Source organism: Hemicordylus capensis, chromosome 3 (genome assembly GCF_027244095.1).
Source record: "Hemicordylus capensis ecotype Gifberg chromosome 3, rHemCap1.1.pri, whole genome shotgun sequence".
NCBI lineage: Eukaryota > Metazoa > Chordata > Lepidosauria > Squamata > Cordylidae > Hemicordylus > Hemicordylus capensis.
The window spans coordinates 37,910,721-37,928,795 of record NC_069659.1 but is presented as its reverse complement, the minus strand read 5'-3'; the positions used below and the strand labels follow the sequence as shown (position 1 = coordinate 37,928,795).

At 43.5% G+C, this 18,075-nt stretch overlaps 1 protein-coding gene across 7 annotated transcripts in view; it reads left to right on the top strand.

The window, feature by feature from the left end:
• Positions 1–17,868, top strand: part of USP12 (ubiquitin specific peptidase 12) — a 57,416-nt gene extending 39,548 nt beyond the window's left edge. For 6 of the 7 annotated variants that reach the window (XM_053307459.1, XM_053307462.1, XM_053307460.1 and 3 more), the window contains exons 8-9: positions 5,520–5,598; positions 11,545–17,868. In XM_053307459.1, coding sequence (XP_053163434.1) covers positions 5,520–5,598; positions 11,545–11,646 — 181 coding nt within the window. In that variant the 3' untranslated portion in view covers positions 11,647–17,868. The remainder of the gene's footprint in view (positions 1–5,519; positions 5,599–11,544) is intronic. The other variant, XM_053307458.1, reaches the window with a different exon arrangement.
• Positions 17,869–18,075: the final 207 nt, after the last annotated feature.

The window sequence follows — 18,075 nt, the reverse complement described above, 5'->3', positions numbered from 1 at the left end:
CGAGGAGGCACGGAGCCAGAGAGCAAGGCCATGGCCTCAGCAACAACGGCTCTTCAGGAGGGTGAGTCTGTTCGGGGGGGTTGAAAGCGGGCGCTCCCCCCCCCCCCGCCGACAAGCGCTTCTGCTCGTCAGCTCTCCGCTGCCGCCAATCAGGGCATTGAGGCCACCTCCGCCAATGAGGAGGAGATTCTTCCCGCCTTTGCAGCTCTCCTCCGGCGGGTGATGGCAGAGGAGCTTAAGAAGCTCCCCTGGCTGCCCCTTCCTCTGGTTGCTCCTGGCCTTCCCACCCCCTCCGAGGTGGCCGCCATTTTGGAGGGGGGACCAAGCACGTCTGGCACGTTAGCTGCGGCCATTTTGGCTACAGCCTGCGCTCCTCACGGCGCTCCTGCTGCTTCCGCCTCCACCCAGGTGAACGCCAGCAAGACAACAGGGCTCCTCCAGTTCTTTCCCCTTGCCACCCCATCGCTTCCACAACAACCGCCGAGCTGCCCCGGCTCTCCCGCTGCTGCCCGCTCCACACAACGATGGGCTCTGAGCTACTCCCCTGGCCCATCCAGCCACAGTCCGACATATCTGAGGCATCTGACTCGGAGCGCGGGGAAGGTGAGCTTTCCGGGGACGATGAGGAGTCCCCTCTATCCTAGCAGCCCCAGTGCCACCTCTTTTCTCAGGCAGACTTCCCTGTGTTACTGCACAAGGTGCGGAAGGTGCTGAGGCTGGAAGAGCAACCCCTACCCAGTGCTAACAAGCCTGAAGAGGACCCCGCAGTACTTCCCTCACTGCAAACGCAGGAGATGACCATGCCCTGCCCACAGCTCTTTTTGGATATATTTCAAAAGGAATGGGACAAGCCCACTAAGAGCAAGGGGCCCCCGTTGGCGGTACGGCGCCAGTACACATCCACTAAGGCCCTCATGGAAAAACTGCAGGTGCCACTGGTAGATGCAGAAGTGGCTGCCCTCGTAACGGAAACGGTACTCCCCAAGGATGGAGATGAGACCCTGAAAAACATAGACAAGTGTGATGCTGTCTTACACAGGTCACATGAGGCAACCGCCTTATCCATTAGGGCTTCTACAGCCAACTCCATGTTGGCTAGAGCAGCAGTTCTTTGGGTGAGGGAACTTCTCCCCTTGGTTCCTCCGGAATCAACTGCCCTTAGGCAGGGTCTCAACAAACTGGGCAAAGCGGTAGCATTCATGGCTGATTCTTCTCTCAATGGGGCACAACTGTCTGCCAGGGCCCTGGTATCTGATATCACGGTCAGACTCCAGTTATGGCTTAAGAACTGGAAAGTGGACCAGAAGTCCCGGTGAAACCTAGCCAACTCGGCCTTCAAAGGGAGCAAGTTGTTCGGGGAAGTCCTCAACCCCATTTTGATCGAATCTAAAGACAAAAAAGGCTATTTCTCCAGGGACCCAGCAGCCAGAGCGCCGCCAGAGCGCCGCTTTACCTCTTTCTTTTCTAATCCCAAAGACTACAGGTCCTCCTTTTGCTCGCGCCGGAGCAGACAGGACAGGTTCTCTGGGTCCAGGGCTCATTCCTCCTTTCAGGACCACCAGCCTCGCCGTACCCAGCAGCACGCGCAGTCAGCCAAGCCCGCCTTCAAGCGCAACCCTGCCCAATGACTACCATCCACAGCTCCAGCTATCCCAGGTGGGGGGCAGGTTGCAGAGTTTTGCTCAGGCCTGGGCGCAAACCTGCTCAGACGCATGGGTCATACAAACCGTTTCCCTGGGGTACTCCCTGGAGTTCACCAGCCAGCCCCTGGATCACCGCCTCCCTTCCCCCAGGTCCCAGAAAATGTCAAAGCACCTCCTGATGCTGGCAGCCATAAAGCACCTGTCCAGCATCAGGGCAATCGAGCCGGTCCCGCCGGGGGAGCAGGACTAAGGAGTCTACTCGATCCTCTTCCTGGTCCCCAAAAAGAATGGCGAGTGGAGGGCGATTCTAGACCTGAAGTACGCCAACAGGTACCTGAGGAAGAGGAGCTTCCACATGGAAACTCTACACTCCATCCTTATGGCCCTTCAGGAAGGAGACTTCCTGGCCTCAGTGGACCTCAAGGAGGCATACCTCCATGTCCCCATCCACCCTCAGGACAGACGCTTCCTGTGGTTCTCCTATTGCCAACACCATTTCCAGTACCGGGCTCTCCCCTTCGATCTCTCGACTGCCCCCTGGGTGTTCACCGAGATCATGGTGGCACTCGTGGCACACTTGAGGACCAAGGGCATCCATCTTTATCCTTATTTGGACGATCTGATGATCCGATCGTCGTCTCTATCCCAGGGACAGAGGGATGTCCGCACCACTCTGCAGGTCTTGGAAGCACACGGCTTCGTTGTGAACCTCCAAAAGAGCTCCCTAACTCCCCAGACCAGGATCCTCCACTTAGGGGCCCTCATCGACACACACAGAGAGACGGTTAGCCTCCCCCACCCCAAGCGTCGGTCGAAGCTGACCTTCAGGTGCCAGTCCTTAATTGCCCAGCTGAGGTCAGACGTGCTCTCCCTGAGGCAGTTGCAGGGTCTCATGATCTCCACCATAGGGATAGTGCCTTGGAGTAAGTTCCACTCGCGCCCCTTCCAGTGGTTCCTGCTGCCCTACCAGGACCAAATTGCGCAGAGGTCTCGGCTGAGGGTGACCCTGCCTGACGCCGTCCGGCGGTCACTGTCCTGGTGGACTTCCCCAGCAGTTCGAAAGGGCACCCGGTTCTTTCAAGTTGAACGAACACAGGTTGTTACGGATGCCTGTCTCCAGGGCTGGAGGGGCCACTGCTAGCAGCTGGTCGCACAGGGAAAGTGGTCCACCGATGAAAGAAACAACTCCATAAACTGGCTGGAGCTTCGGGCAATTCTGAACTCCCTCAGAGAGTTCTCTCCACTAATCCAGAACCGACATGTGCTGGTATGAACAGACAGTGCCATTGCAAAGGTGCACATCAGCCGCCAAGGAGGGACCAGGTCCCGATCTCTGATGCAGGAGGCCACCAAACTTATGAGATGGGTGGAGGCAACCCTCCTGTCCCTCGAGGCGGACCACATCAGCGGGACCCAGAACACAGTAGCGGACTGGCTCAGCCGGTCCCAGATCGACTAGGCCAAGTGGTCCCTTGACCCTCACGCCTTCCAGAGTATTGTTCTAAGGTTCGGGGCCCTGGTGATAGACCTATTCACCTCTCTGGAAAACGCCAAGCTGCCCTGTTTCCTATCAAGATACAAGTCCCTGGGAGTGGAGGGGGTGGATGCTCTGACCCACCCCTGGCACACGGGCCTTCTTTATGCCTTTTCCCCAGTAGCCATAATCTCACAAATGGTGTGAAGGATCCGCCTACTTCAGGTGGAAGTCGTCCTGGTGGCCCCACACTGACCCTGCCGCCCTTGGTTTTCAGACTTAGTGGCATTATCCAGCGAACCGCCTCTGCCCTTCAGAAGCCATCCCCATCTGCTCAGGCAGGGCCCCGTGTGCCACCCGCAACCCGGCTGGCTCAGCCTCTCCGCCTGGAGATTGAGCGGAGGGCCCTAAGGGAATGTGGGTACTCTCAGGCAATCCAGGACACCATACTCACTTCTCGCCGCCCTTCCACCGTCAGAGTCTACTAATCGACTTGGAAGACCTTCTCCAAGTGGTGCACCACACAAGGGGTTGCCCCTCTGTCTGCATCAGTACCCCAGGTCCTGGGGTTCCTGCAGAAGGGTCTGGTAGAAGGGCTTTGCCCTAACACCCTACGTAGGCAGGTGTTCACCATCTCTTCCATCCTTCAGGTCCGGGAGGCCCCCTCCTGTCTGTGCACCCACACGTCCAGAGGTTCTTTAAAGGAGCCACGCTGCTCAAGCATCCCACAATGCGCAGGTTCCCAACATGGGATTTGAGCCTTGTCCTCAGGGCCCTCATGAAACCGCCCTTTGAGCCCTTGAGAGCGGCTCCCCTGAGGATCTTGTCTTTTAAGGTCCTGTTCCTCGTCGCCATCACCTCGGCCAGGCGAGTCTTGGAATTGGGCGTGCTTTCTGCGCGTAAAGAACTGTGCCTTATCTTCCCTGACTACGTCCTACTACACACGGACCCCTCCTATATGCCCAAGGTGAACTCCGTGTTCCACAGGGCTCAGGAACTAATGTTGCCTTCCTTTTGCCCACACCCATCCTCACCCAGAGAGAAGGAGTGGCACTCCTTGGATGTTCGCAGGGCGGTACAGGTATACCTGTGCCATACCAAGCCTCTCAGGAGGTCAGATTCCCTTTTTGTCTCCTTCAGGGACTGCTCCCTGGGCAAGAAGGTATCCACGGCCACACTGTCCTGCTGAATCTGCTCCTGCATTCGGATGGCATATGAGGAGTCAGGCACGCCAACACCGGCAGGAATCACAGCGCATTCCACTAGGAGTGCCACCGCTACCACTGCCTTCTGCACCCTGGCTCCCCTGGTTGATATTTGCAGGGCTGCCACCTGGGCCTCCATATCCGCTTTCGTGAGGCACTATAAGATCCATGATTGGACCTCAGCTGATGCCACCTTCGGCAGGTGGGTCTTACAGCAGGTGAGCCTTCGTGAGCCTAGACCAGAGGTCCCACACAGTGCAGGGAGGAGCTTTGGCAGGTCCCATGATCCATGGATACAACCCTCTTCTGAGGGAGAATGAAGCGTTGGCGCTTATCTAAAATGTCATTCTCCTCAGAAGTATGGGTTGTATCGGTCCCCACCCTGTCCTCTGGTCTGCCTCACACTCACCCGTAATGTTCAGGGCAGTAAACCGCCAGGCTTAGGACGGGGATCACAGTGCAAGCTGGATGCCTATTGCATCAGTTGTCTGTAACCTGTTCATGTGTCTTTCTTTCGGAGCGAGTAGGAGCTCTCTACAAACTAAGGGGATCGCCCCACCCTCCTGTGGGAGGAGAAGTCTCTGATTGGCCCTGTCTCAGAGCAGGAGGTCATAAGCAATCCCAGGATCCACGGATACAACCCATACTTCTGAGGAGAATGACCTTTCAGGTAAGCGCCAACGCTTCATTATCCCATTTGTGTGCCAGGCTTGTGTATCTTTCAGAACAATGGCTCACTGGCTAGAGTTAACCTGTCTGTTAAATAATGCTGATAAGGTGTTTTTGTGTTAGCAATTATTAATTGCAAACCAGTATATATGTGTGGTAGCAGAATTTCAGTTAATACTCTCTAGGGAAATCATGATGGTCTGTTTTCACCCCAGGAACCATGTTTGTCTGGGGAAAGTCACATTTTAAAAGATTTTGCAAAATGTATGTTTACTCATTACATAGCTATTACTGAAATTATCAAGGAAGTAGCATATATCTTTTTGTTTAGTGTACCCGCTTTTGTAACTTTGATCTTCGTGTATCCTGTAAAACCTTGAATAATGGATATGAAGATATGAAGCTTTTGTAAAAGGGAAAGTATATAGAAGTCATTTTAATCAAAGTTGTTACGCATAATTTTCTTATGAGAAGAGTGCATTTGGGAGTTGAAAATGAACATGAATTTAATAGCTTTCTTCTTTACAGTGGACCGAACAGAGGACACTATATTGCAATAGTGAAGAGTCATGATTTTTGGTTGCTCTTTGATGATGACATTGTAGAGGTAAGAATTGCTTTAATTCTAGACATTGTTTCTAATAGTAGTAACTTTGTGTTTACTACTTTTATCATCCTAGATTACCTAAATTATTGGGGGTGGGGAGACATTGGCTGACATTCTGCCTAAGTAAGCACTTCTGGAAGGATGATGTGCTAGTTCAAAACTATTGTGCTAGCTATTTGCACCAAGACTGGAGCATATGCTGTATAACCAGAAGCATGCTTGTATTTGCACAACCTGTGACATGCCTCATTTGTGTTAAAGGGAACTCTAGCACAAGAATTCTGTTGGGCGATTCTACAAGTCCCTGCTTTTTAGCACAATTTTGCTTGTTATGCTAGTGTTTCATTAGTCAGGATGTCAGCCATTATGCATTCATTATTTTGTTTATAACATGTATCCCACCTTTCTTCCGTGGTGGAATTTGGATGGTACTTATAGGGTTTCCAGGGAGTCTTCTATCTAGGCACTGACCAGGCCTAGGCTTGATTATCATCAACAAAGTAGCTGCATACTGCACTGCTACTTGCCAGTAGTACATGAAGGTACTGTTTTTAGATGTCCTGTCATGATCAGATTACAAAAGAGATTGTCGTGGCACCATTTTATTCAGAACTGCTGTTTATGTAAGACATTGAGAAATTGACTCGGAGGAGAAGCAAAATGGCGTCTGGAACGAAAACTCCTGACTAAACCAGCTGTCAGGGCTTTCATCAATCGTTTGGTCTTATCACCTTCTGTCGGCCAGATGGAGGTCGCTATGTGTGCGGGGCTTGGTCCTCCTCCTAGAGGTTGGGAGTCTAGGGGGTCTTCAGACCCTAAAAAGTCTGGAAAACCCTGGATGAACATCTGGAGATACCTTTCCGCAATTATCGGACCGAACGAAGAGAGGCTTTTCATCGCCTAACTACAGACGACCTGCTCTGTTCCTCTTATCTTATCTTTCCTAATAAATCTCTGAGATGTCCACGGCCGTGAGTTTGGCAGATCTACGGGTTTTTTCCTTCTTCATTGAAAGCTCTTGCTTATTTTTTTTGCTATCTTTACTTTGCTGGAGATCTCAGCATTCCAATGCTAACAGCTTTCCGTTTTGCCCTGAAGAGTTTTTTTTAAAAAAATGTCTGATATTCCAGCAATTACTTATTTCTTATTTTAATCTTAAACTTTAAACTACTCACAGTATTTGTCGGAGATTAGTATGGGTTTTTTCTTTTCTTTTCCTTCTCTCTTCGTGAACCTTCCCCACTTCACCTTGAATTTCCTGGCACGGCTGTGAGTTTGTCAGATTTATGGTTTTCTTTTACTGTCAATTTTTGCTTATTTTCTGCTATTTTCTATTTTTGAATCTTTCTATGGACTTGACCAGAGAGCTCAGCATTCAAATGCTATCAGCTTTTAGTTTTGCTTTGAAAAATTCTTTTAAAATGTTGGAGGCTACAGCAATTACTTGTTTTATTTTGATCTTTAACCTACACGTAATCTGTCGGAGATGATTGTAAATTTTGTTACGACATCTGCAATGGAGAAGAGGAACGGTGAAGAAGACTGGCTTGGAGAGAAAAGCAGCTTTTTTATGGGTCTTTTAAAAATTGCTTTGCAATGCCACATATTTACACATTTAACCATCTTAAGTTTTGCTTATAAAGTCCCAACTGGGAAGACTCAGTTTATCTGCGTTAGGGAGGATTTGCCTGCCAGGATCTTGAAAGATCTTCCCTGGATTTATAGTTCCTTCTGTTTGCATGGCTGACAAAGTGTTTTACGGCTGGACAACTATCTTTCTATTACTAACCATTTTAAGCTCCGACTGGGGAAATGAAATGAAAATGACTGGTGAGAACTGGCTGTTTGGCACAAGAAGAGGAGGACTGTTTTCCTATGTTCTGTCTTTCTTAGTGGAATCAGGACTTCTCGGTCTTTTGTAGTTCAGTACCATTCAATCACAGTTTATGTTAATTAGCATTTTGTATTGGGATCTTGACTTTACTTTGAAGAATTTCTGAACTTATTACTCAGCTGAGATGGAGTGATGATGATTTTTTTATTCTGGTGTTGCAATCGTGGTACTTTTTGCCAAATACTGGGACGGGAAATTGGCATGGGGGGAGACTGTTAAGTGGTGTTTCACTTTAAGATAATTTAAGAAGATTTTACAAAAAGGGATCTTTTAAGTATTTAAATCTTCTTTAAAAGTTTATTTGTTTTAGCTATATGTCTTTTGGGTGTGTTTTATTAGAATTACCTAGTCCTTGGATAGGCAGCTACAGCGAGATTTGCGCGGAAGGATTCTAACTGAAGGAATCTTACTGTATAGAAACTTAATAACCCTTTCTTTCCAGGCATGTAAAAGTTCCAGCACTGTTCAGTCTCCTCCTTAATGAGAGAGTGTCCTTGGACACTGGCTTTAAGATTTGATATTAACCCTATGTTATGTGAGTCAGCTGAGATGTTTACCAATTTTTCTTTCTTTCTGTCTTTGTGCTGGGATAAATGAAAAGCCCGATATTTTTAGTGGTGTATCTATCAGTATTTTATTTCTCTTTGCTGATATATTTTTAATATAATGGAATTATCTTCCCTCTCTTACTTTTCTTTCCTCCTGAGCTTTCCTCTCCCCCCGCTCTCTCCTTTCCTCCTTTCCTTTCCTTTCGAGGTCTCCTCCCCCCCCCCCCCCACCGTGGCTCTTTTTCTTGAGACATTTGATTTATTTAGGGTTTCACATACAGGTTTTAACAGAGTATAATTAAATAATATACCTTATTATTGTATTTTAATGTATCCCCTGTGCTCAGGAACTGAGATTTTTTAAAGATATACCCAAATGGTCCAATGACTTAAGGAACTGCTATATACCTTTCTGGAAGAAACGATAATTAATGTAACTAATTTAGGGTTTAATATGTAGGTTTTAACTTTGAGTATAATTAAATATTATACCTCATTAATTGGCCTTTCAATTAGGGGACTCTATATAACGATTTAAAACGGATAACAACCTAATTAGGAATTGGGATGTTGTATGATAAACCCAATAGTTTTAATGACTTAAAGAATTGTCACATATTTTTGTTCTTTGTTTCTCTTTTCCTTTTCTTAGAGGAGATGAGCTATATTAAGAATGAGGGAATTTTAAATTTAAGGCATAAGATTATTGGCACTATTTTATTATATGATAATAATAGCTTTTAAAAGATTGTATACTGAGATATTTTATTTGGAATGCTCAGTGTCTGACTTTTTGGTACTCTTAAGTCTTGGTTTGAACAATTAACTAGATAGCATTAGCTTCTAACTGAAATCAAATTTTAACTTGTAAAAATATATATACCTTTATCATTCCTATCCCCCCCCCCCCAGTATCTTTTTTATTTTCATTTCCTCCCATGAGCTTTCACTGGTTGTTATGGAAACTGTATAATGGTAATTGTTGAATGAACTGCTTGTTGTGATGCAAACAATCAGAAGGAAACTGAGAAGGATTACATATATGTATGGGGAGAGATCTGGGTGACATAGCTTGATAGCCTATTCTCCTTGGGAGAAGTTTTAGAGACCAGATTTGGCTGAAGTTAGTCTATCTCTTCATGAAAGAATATCTTTTCATTTATCTCTCCAGTTTTTTGTTTGTTAAATGAAGAGGAGGACTGCTGAAGGTTTAACTGATTTCTGTCACTTACTTTACTGTTGCCGTTTTGCATACCTGTATGGGACGAGATGGGAATTTTGATTACAAAAAATTGGTGGATATGTGGCTTCGTATATACAATATGTATGCCTTTTTCTTTTGGTAGAACCTGTGTTTTAACACTTACATTTTCTTCTCCATTGAATTTTTATGTTTTAAATCGTTCTTCTGAGGCCAAGGTGAGAGTTCTGTGTGAGGCTCAAGGTTCAATTTCTCTCTGACAATTGGATTTAGTTTTTAGACGTACCCTCTATTTTTTACAGATTATTTTAATTCATTCAAGTATACTTAAATATTATCACTCTGTATAAGTCTTTTTTCCTTTTCCCTGCTTTCTTTGCTGTGGATGAGTAATTGCTCATATTCATGTATGATTATGTCAATCTCAAGAGATGTAACCGGTTCTATTTCTATTACTAATAAAAGCAAAAAATTCGGGGGGGGGGGGGGAGAAATGTGACTCGGAGCACAATGGACTTTATGATAACACCAACACACATGGAATGAGGCCATAGCTCCGTGGTAGAGCATCCAACATCTCTACGTAGGGCTAGGAAGGTCTCCTGCCTGAAACCTTGGAGAAGCCACTGCCAATCAGTGCAGACAATACTGAGCTAGATGGACCAATGGTTTGACTTGGTATAAGGCAGCTTCCCTTATTCTTATATACTGTTGATAAAAATGGGGCCTTTAACACCACATAATCTTACTATATGATTGACATCCTCACTAATAAAGCATTTGCCTAGCAAAGTTATGCTAGTGCAAAAATATTGCATAGTTGAACTTAAAATGTGGATTTGCAGAATTGCACTACATCGTTCTTGCCTAGAAGTTTCCTTTAAAGCAAATAAGAATCCGTAGGATCCTGTGGGCGTTTGGGGGAAAGATTAAAAATTTGTTTAAAATCACCTGCTTGCCCATTTCTTTTGTGGGTTAGGTGGTAGGTAGCACGCATCATTCCCTACCACACAGCCCACTTTGGTGTCCCTAGGAGCTACCCACAGGGAGCAATGGAATGATTCACGTTTCCCCGTTGTCCCCTTTGGCTGGAACACTCAAAACCTTTTGACTGATGTTTTGGCACAATATTTTGGCTGTTTCGAGCTCAAAATGAGATATACAGTCTATTTTGTGCAGATCCCTACTCTGCATTAACACAGCATCTGGACTGCAGTCTCCATACTTAGCAAGTGATCTTTTCAAGGCAAAGTGTTTAAACTGCTGTATAAAATTTTTACAGTATGTCTTATGGAAGTTGGAATCTTTATTTCAGTCTTCGACCAGACAATAATACAACACAATAGATAAGTAGCAACCTCCAGCAATCAAGATTCTATTTTCCTACAAAACACCGTTTACAATATAACATTATATAGTACAATCGACGCTCATGATTTTACCAATTGCTTCCTTACCCAGCTTGCAAAATTTTGCCACCTTGGTGGAAACATTAATATCACTGTCGGACAAAAGGAGAGACACATAAAAGGCCAATGGTCTACCTGGGAATGTAGGCAAAATAAGTGACAAAAGTGCTAGCCAAAGATCTCCCTGAAACACACAGTGAAGCAACATATGACCAATCGTCTTGACCGCTCCTGACTGACACAGGCATAACCGTTGACAGCGTTTCTTAAGTGGTGAAGGCTGTAAGTTGGCCAAATTTCAAAACTGATGATAAATGGCTGGTGCAGTTTTAAACCTGTTTTAACATCTGCACGCGCACGCACACACACAATGTACCTCCAGTTTTTCTTTTTGACAATTTAGATTCTATTTTTACAAATTCAGGAAAACTGTAGAGGGGCTACTTTTTCTGCTTTGGTCAAAATTCATATCATGTGTTGACACCATCAAGTCAATTTTGCTTCATTCCTCCATTTTATGTATGTTTATCAAGAAAAGTGTTCTGAATATATTGCTAGTAGAATAATTTCTTTTGCAATTTAAGGGTCAGTTTCTGATTTCCATAGCACGAAATCATGGCTTAGTGTTATATTTGAACTGTGCCTCTGTATATTGACTGTGTACCACAGAGAGTTTTTGCTCTCTTTTGTACCTTTTCACAGCAGCGTCTCTGCCGGTCCCCACACACCACAGCTAATAGCGTGAGCCACTTCATCGCAAACTATTGCTGTAGTAGCCTTGCAGTCTTCAAATTATCTTGTTTCCTCTATTGCAGAGCTTAAGAGTTTCATGTAATTTAAATTGGAATGGATTTCCTTTCTTTGGAAATGATACCTTTCCCCATTTTCTTACAGAAAATAGATGCTCAAGCTATTGAAGAATTCTATGGGTTGACATCGGACATCTCAAAAAACTCTGAGTCTGGTTATATCCTCTTCTATCAGTCTCGGGACTGAATGAGATCTGTGGTAAAGATGACTTTCTGCCTCGCTTCTTTCCTAGCTATTGTGGAGAAGAGAAAGCACTGATTTTATTTTATTTTTGAAACACAGGAATGCAAGACCATGGGCCTGATCCAGCAGGGCTGTTCTTATGTTCAGGGAGTTGGAGTAATAGCACAGTTTGCACAGAACAAAGCCAAGGTTTCAGAGAGGCTGTCTTACACTCTTCATATCATGTTCATTTAATTTGCTCAGGTGTCACATTGACAATGCTGGTAGTGGACAGTGGGAATGGAGATGCCAGCCACACTCGTAAGAGCTTTTCATTAAGCAGCTAAAACTGTCTAGAAGACTTTGATCAAAAGTCCATTCAAGTCAGTGAAAATATGTTCACAATCTTCAGTTTGAATTTTAGCCAATGTTGTACTGGAAGCGAGTGCAACAGAAGCAATATAAATCGGATATATTAAGTTTTATGCTTATTTCTTGTTAAGAGTGCAAATGATTCTTTGTGCATTGATTTTTACCTGTTCTCAGTGCCTGGGTTTCTTGCACACCTAATTGGAGAGAGCTAGCCAAACAGTTGCCTTCCTGGCCAGAATAAATTAATAAAAATTGATACTTAAAGTAGAATCAAGAAGGCAAGCATGTTTTGCTTCTTTTAAGAAGCTTCCATTACAGTAATATGTACCTCTATGATTGGGAATAGCTTTGATGTTTAAAATCCCTATGGGGAAGAACTTTGCTTATAACTATAGTTTATTTTTATTTATGCATTACTGTTAACTTCTAGAAGTTCTGAATTTTGTATTCCTCTCAGTTCCAACAAGTTTTGGAACCTAGTTTTGTATATTAGCTTGTATCAAATTTAAATATTCTATTTCATTGCTCATCTAAGAGGTTTATTTTATTTCCCGGTGAGGATACCTTCCAAATCTGGAATAACTGGGAAGGAGATGGGGTTCTGTGTCTTCTGATGAGGAGCTGGTGTTTCAGGCTATATGTTTGACATGGTTGATTTAAGGTAGGGCTGCACAACTTTGGCCCTCCTGCGGATGTTGGACTACATCTGAGCCCCTGGTGTGGTCTGAGCCCCTGGAATGAGCCCCTGGTGGTGCAGTGGTAAAACTGCCGCCCTGTCACCAGAAGGTTACAAGTTCGATCCTGACCAGGGGCTCAAGGTTGACTCAGCCTTCCATCCTTCCGAGGTCGGTAAAATGAGTACCCAGAATGTCGGGGGCAATATGCTAAATCATTGTAAACCACTTAGAGAGCTTCGGCTATAGAGCGGTATATAAATGTAAGTGCTATTGCTATTGCTACATCTCCCATCATCCCTGACTATTGGCCACTGTGGCTGGGGATATTGGGAGTTGTGGTAGGGGAGTACATGCACAGATTCCTTCAGTTTGAGTTCAAACTGGACTGAGAGCCAGTTCAAGTCCAACTGACCCCCGGTTTGGACCATGTGTCAAACCGGTTCGGAACTGGTTCAGCAGTTCAAGGGAGCATGCCTGAAAGGGGAATCGGATGAGGATTCCCTTTTACAAGCAAGGGGGGAACCCTGCCTACCTTAAAGGGGGGGGGCTAATGGGGCGGGCGAGAGGGCACCTGTAGTCTGAGAGCAGTGCTGCAGTGCGGCTCCTCCTCTCTGGACTTGGCCCAGTGCTCCAGTGCAGCCTGGCTCTGCCATCCATGCATGCGCACCAGGCCATGCTGGATTTTCCTTTACAAATATACCCCCAAACTGGTTTGTTAGAACTGGGGCCGGTTCAGCTCAAATTTAGACAGGCACCACTTTTGAGGGGTCCGGTTTGAGTCCAAACTGGTCAAACTGGGTCAGTTCTGCACATCACTAAGTTGTAGGACAAAAACAGCTGGGGGACTGGAGTTGTGCAGTCCTCATTTAAATAGTATGAAACTGAACTTTCCTCTAACACTGTAAAGCAGATAACTTGTTTTGTTAGTGAGATGCTGGAGCATTAGTGGTGTGCTATTATTCTGTTCTGGGTCATTTAAAGAATTGATTGCAATATAGGCCAGAGTTTTACAGCCTTAGCTTTCAATATGATCGCAGAGACAAAAGTATGTGTAATTCTGTGCCCATTAATTGCAGCATTAATTTAAAAATATGTAAAATAGCTTCAGAATATCTCTCAATCTTTAATCTGGTTGCAGTGGACATGAAAATCCCATATGTGCGTTGGATACAGGAGTAAAAAGTTAAGGCTCCTTGCAGTCCTGTGATAGCTTTTATCAGTATGTTTTTAAATATTAAGTTATATTTAAGACTTAATTGATCATCAAAGCAACAGGTGATACAGAACTAAAGTCTTGTGATTGACACTTCCTTTCATCATCACTATGTTGTCTGACAGTGGCTGAATGTAACTTCTTGATAAAAGCCTGAATACACATTCCCAGTAAGAGCAATCATGCCTTGATAATTTTGCACCCCTTTTCAGAATGTGTGTGTGGGGTTTTATTGTTTGATTTTGGTTGGCAGTGTAAAACTGTGCTCTGTCTGCTGCTATAGTTAATGCATTTACTTTATCTTATCTTTTTTAGCTCAGGAAAATGATTTTGCTTCATGTAATTGAACAGATTTCTAACAGGGTCAATATGTGGGCTATTTTATCTAACGTGTAAAAGTCATGTCCTGTTGTAAAGATTTTTTTATAAAGCAACATTTTTGAAGCCTCGTCTTGGCCAGTATTCTTCTTTTTCTTTTTACATATAAATTACATTGCTTAGCTAAAATACCATTATTGTAAAGATGAATCTATCAAGCCTTTGAAAAAAGTGAGTGGATCGTGGTTTTTAAAGGGCTTTATGTAAAAGTATATTGCAATCTTAAACGTTTCTTCAGTTGTCAAATAGGAAAAGAGTGAGATCAGTAAATCGATCATACCTTATTGCAGGGTTTCTCAAACTTGGATCCCCAGATGTTCGATTACAATTCCCATCAATATCTGAAAGCCATTGTGGCTGGGGATGATGGGACCTGTAGTCCAACATCTGGAGACCCAAATTTAAGAACCCCTGCCTTAATGCATGCCAGAAATGATTAACATCATTTCCACATGATGAGATATAGATAGATAGATAGATAGATAGATCAAACCCATCTTTAGCTTAAGAGAAAACTAAGGTGCCTTAAATTGTCCATCATTCTCTTAAAATGTGGAAACTGCAAGTTATTGTGGTTCCTTTTTAAAAAATAAACTATACAAGTTAGTTTTATAAAACAGCATCCCTAAACTTTATGGCTGCAGCGAGCTTGCATGTTTGAAATTTTATTCCCTCACTTTATAGCACTGTTTAAGTAACTTCACATATTATTTTGTTAAATATACACAGAATTGCCTCCTGCAGTTTAACACAAATTTAAAGAGGTTGTTTGCAAATCTTACGGATAGTAATAATAAAACAACAACAACAATCTTTATTTGTTAGCCATCCCATAACAAATTGTTCTCTGGGTGGCTCACAACATAGCATTAAAACATGAAATTAAAACAAACAAACCTGTAAACAGTAACTGATGGAAGTGGGGCAATTCCAGAAATCCATAGCTAACTAGAGACTTCCATGTACAGAAGTAGTATTACAGAAACATGTTATGGAGGAAGTATTATAAGAATTATTGTATGTAATCCATTCTATTATAATTTTGCAGATGAACGTTCAGGGAAAGTTTAAAAAGAACACCAGCACAGGGACTCGGGTGGAGAACAGCAGTCTACCAGCATGAGTATAGTGTTTGGGTTTTTTAAGAAAAACTGAAAAAAGGCACTAATTATTAACTAGCTGGGCTGGGCGCAGAGCATCTGCGCCTCTAGTTCTCCACCCGTTGCCACTGTCTTCTTTCCCCACCTGCTGCCGTTTTCTTCTCCACCTGTCCACTGCCACCGTTTTCTTCCCCTGTCCGCCACGGTTTCCCCTCCCATCTTTCCCACCTCATCCGCAAGCCTATTCGCCAGTGCCACTGCTTTCCTTTCCCCCTGCTGATAGCTCACTCACAAGAGCTGCCACACATGGGATTAGCGACGGGTACGCCTTAGAGAAATATAGATAGATAGATGAGCCAGGAAGGCTTAATTACATTGGTTCTGTTTTCAGTAACTTTGGGAGCAAAGGCCAAGGGTGGGGGAAGATAACCCATGCAGGTCCTCAGTGGAGGGTGTGGCTACTCCCCCCCTCCCCACATGTTGCCCTTGAAGTGTTTTGAAAATTTTCTGTTGCATTGTAAAGCAGATGCTTTGCTCACAGGCAACCATTTTAAGAAGGAGCAGCAGTCAATCTTTTAAACACTTGTCAGTACTTCCTCCTCTCAGCACTGCCCTGAAATCCTTAATCTGTCAGAATCTGAAAACGTTGCTCAGAGTTGATTGCCCTGTGGGAGCTTAAAAGGCTGTTAACGTGCAATGATGAATAGATTTTTTAAAAAAACAAAAAAATTGTGTTCTGCTACGGACCTGAATTTTTGGACACATTTAAAGGGTGGAGATGGGGAAAGATGTTACCCTTGGCTGAATATAGGTAGACAAGTGAAATCGGCTTTTAGGGGTCAGTCTTTCTTAAAACTGCTGTGTCTGTATTACTTTTCAATGGATGTGTATGAAATTTGGACATGTGAAGTTTATTGCATAGCTGTTCTATGCCAGTTTTTAGGCAGACTTGATGGATGGTTTGGATTTTGACAAATAGAGTGTTTAATATTTATAAAGATGGAATGCAGTTTCTACATCTCATCTTAAGTCTGCAGGCACTACAATGCCTGTAAAATGTTGTATTGATATCTTTAATTGACCTTAGTAAAATTGCATTTAAGTAATATAGTAAGGTAAGTTCCTAATTATTTAAAACAGTCATTTTAGTTCCTGATACAATTTTTACCATCAGTTTCATGATACAGTACAACTTTGTCAGATACCTCTTAGGACACAAAACTTATTTATAGTGGAGAAATATCCAGAATGGTATAAGATGTAACAATGTGACTTGGTCAAAATGTTGGTTGTGCTGACACAGTTGAATTTACATGACCTTAATCTTCTTGAAATCAGTAGGAAAAGATTCACTACAAAGTAAAATGGTCTTAATACTATTGTCTCAGAGAACTATCTCAAAGCACCCGAGGCTGTTTCATTTCTAAAGATAAATGGATCTATTCAGTACCTGGATTGGAAAACACCCTAGAAATACCATGTATACTTTGATATTTTTGAAAGAAGAATAGGATTAAAATGTAACTAATTAAAGTATATGGTTATAGTTTCTGGAATACAGCCATATTGACTTTCCAGTGTGTTGACTCAATATGAGCAGATTTGAGATGAGATTTTGATGAGGAGAAACCTGTGTTAATCTACTCCTGTTGTATTTGTGTATTTTTTGTTTTTAAGGTGACTGTTTCAGGGTACTGTTTGCCAGCTACTGCCTAAGGTTCAAAGAACTGCTTAGATTCACTCCAGCACGTACACACATACTTGACACATTTTAACTTTTTTTTAGCTTTCTCCCTTCCACTAATACACCTGACCTCCATGGCATATTTCCTGCAATGAGGAAGAAGTTGGACTAGACCTCCAAAATCCCTTCCAGCTCTTAACATTCTACGACAACTGTCTTTTGGAACTCCCCTTGATCTTCAGATCAGTGTGCCATGGAGCAAGGGGAATTGCTGTTCATGAAGGACAAGTCAAAATTCTTCTTGGGACCCATGAAACAAGTTGTGTAGTTCTTTACTCCAAGTGTTCTTGGAAATCAAAGGCTTTTTATTTAAAAAAAATGTTAAGACTTTCTTTGCATCAAACCAGCTTTATTTAAGAAGCCTGGAAAGCATAACTGATCATGTGCAGTGGATAAGCATCTTTTAGGATATGAGGGGGAAAACAACTTCAGATGGAAACAGAATATAAATTATCGTTAGGATTCCAGTTCTGGATTTTTAAATATTGAATTAGAGCTTGTGTTAAATAAAATGTATTCTCAGCAGGGTGTGTTGAGTGTTCTGTAAATAACCTACTACTTTTTATTTTAACTTTAAGCTTTGTTCTCAAACTTCAGAATATATGTTGATGTGTTACTTGGCTTTCTTTTATGCAATAAATTATGTTGCAGAAAATGTGACTAGGAATTTGCCATACAGTGCTTCCTTCTAATTGACAAATTGTACAAATGTGAAAATTATTTTACAAAATAATAAAATTCAGGACAGTGGTGTTGACTTTATTAAGCTGCTGTTTGCCCATATGTTTTCCTACAATCATTAATCATATGGTGTTGTAGTATTTTCTAAGAGCCCCTGGTGGTGCAGTGGTAAAACTGCTGCCCTGTAACCAGAAGGTTGCAAGTTCGATCCTGACCAGGGGCTCAAGGTTGACTCAGCCTTCCATCCTTCCGAGGTCGGTAAAATGAGTACCCAGAATGTTGGGGGCA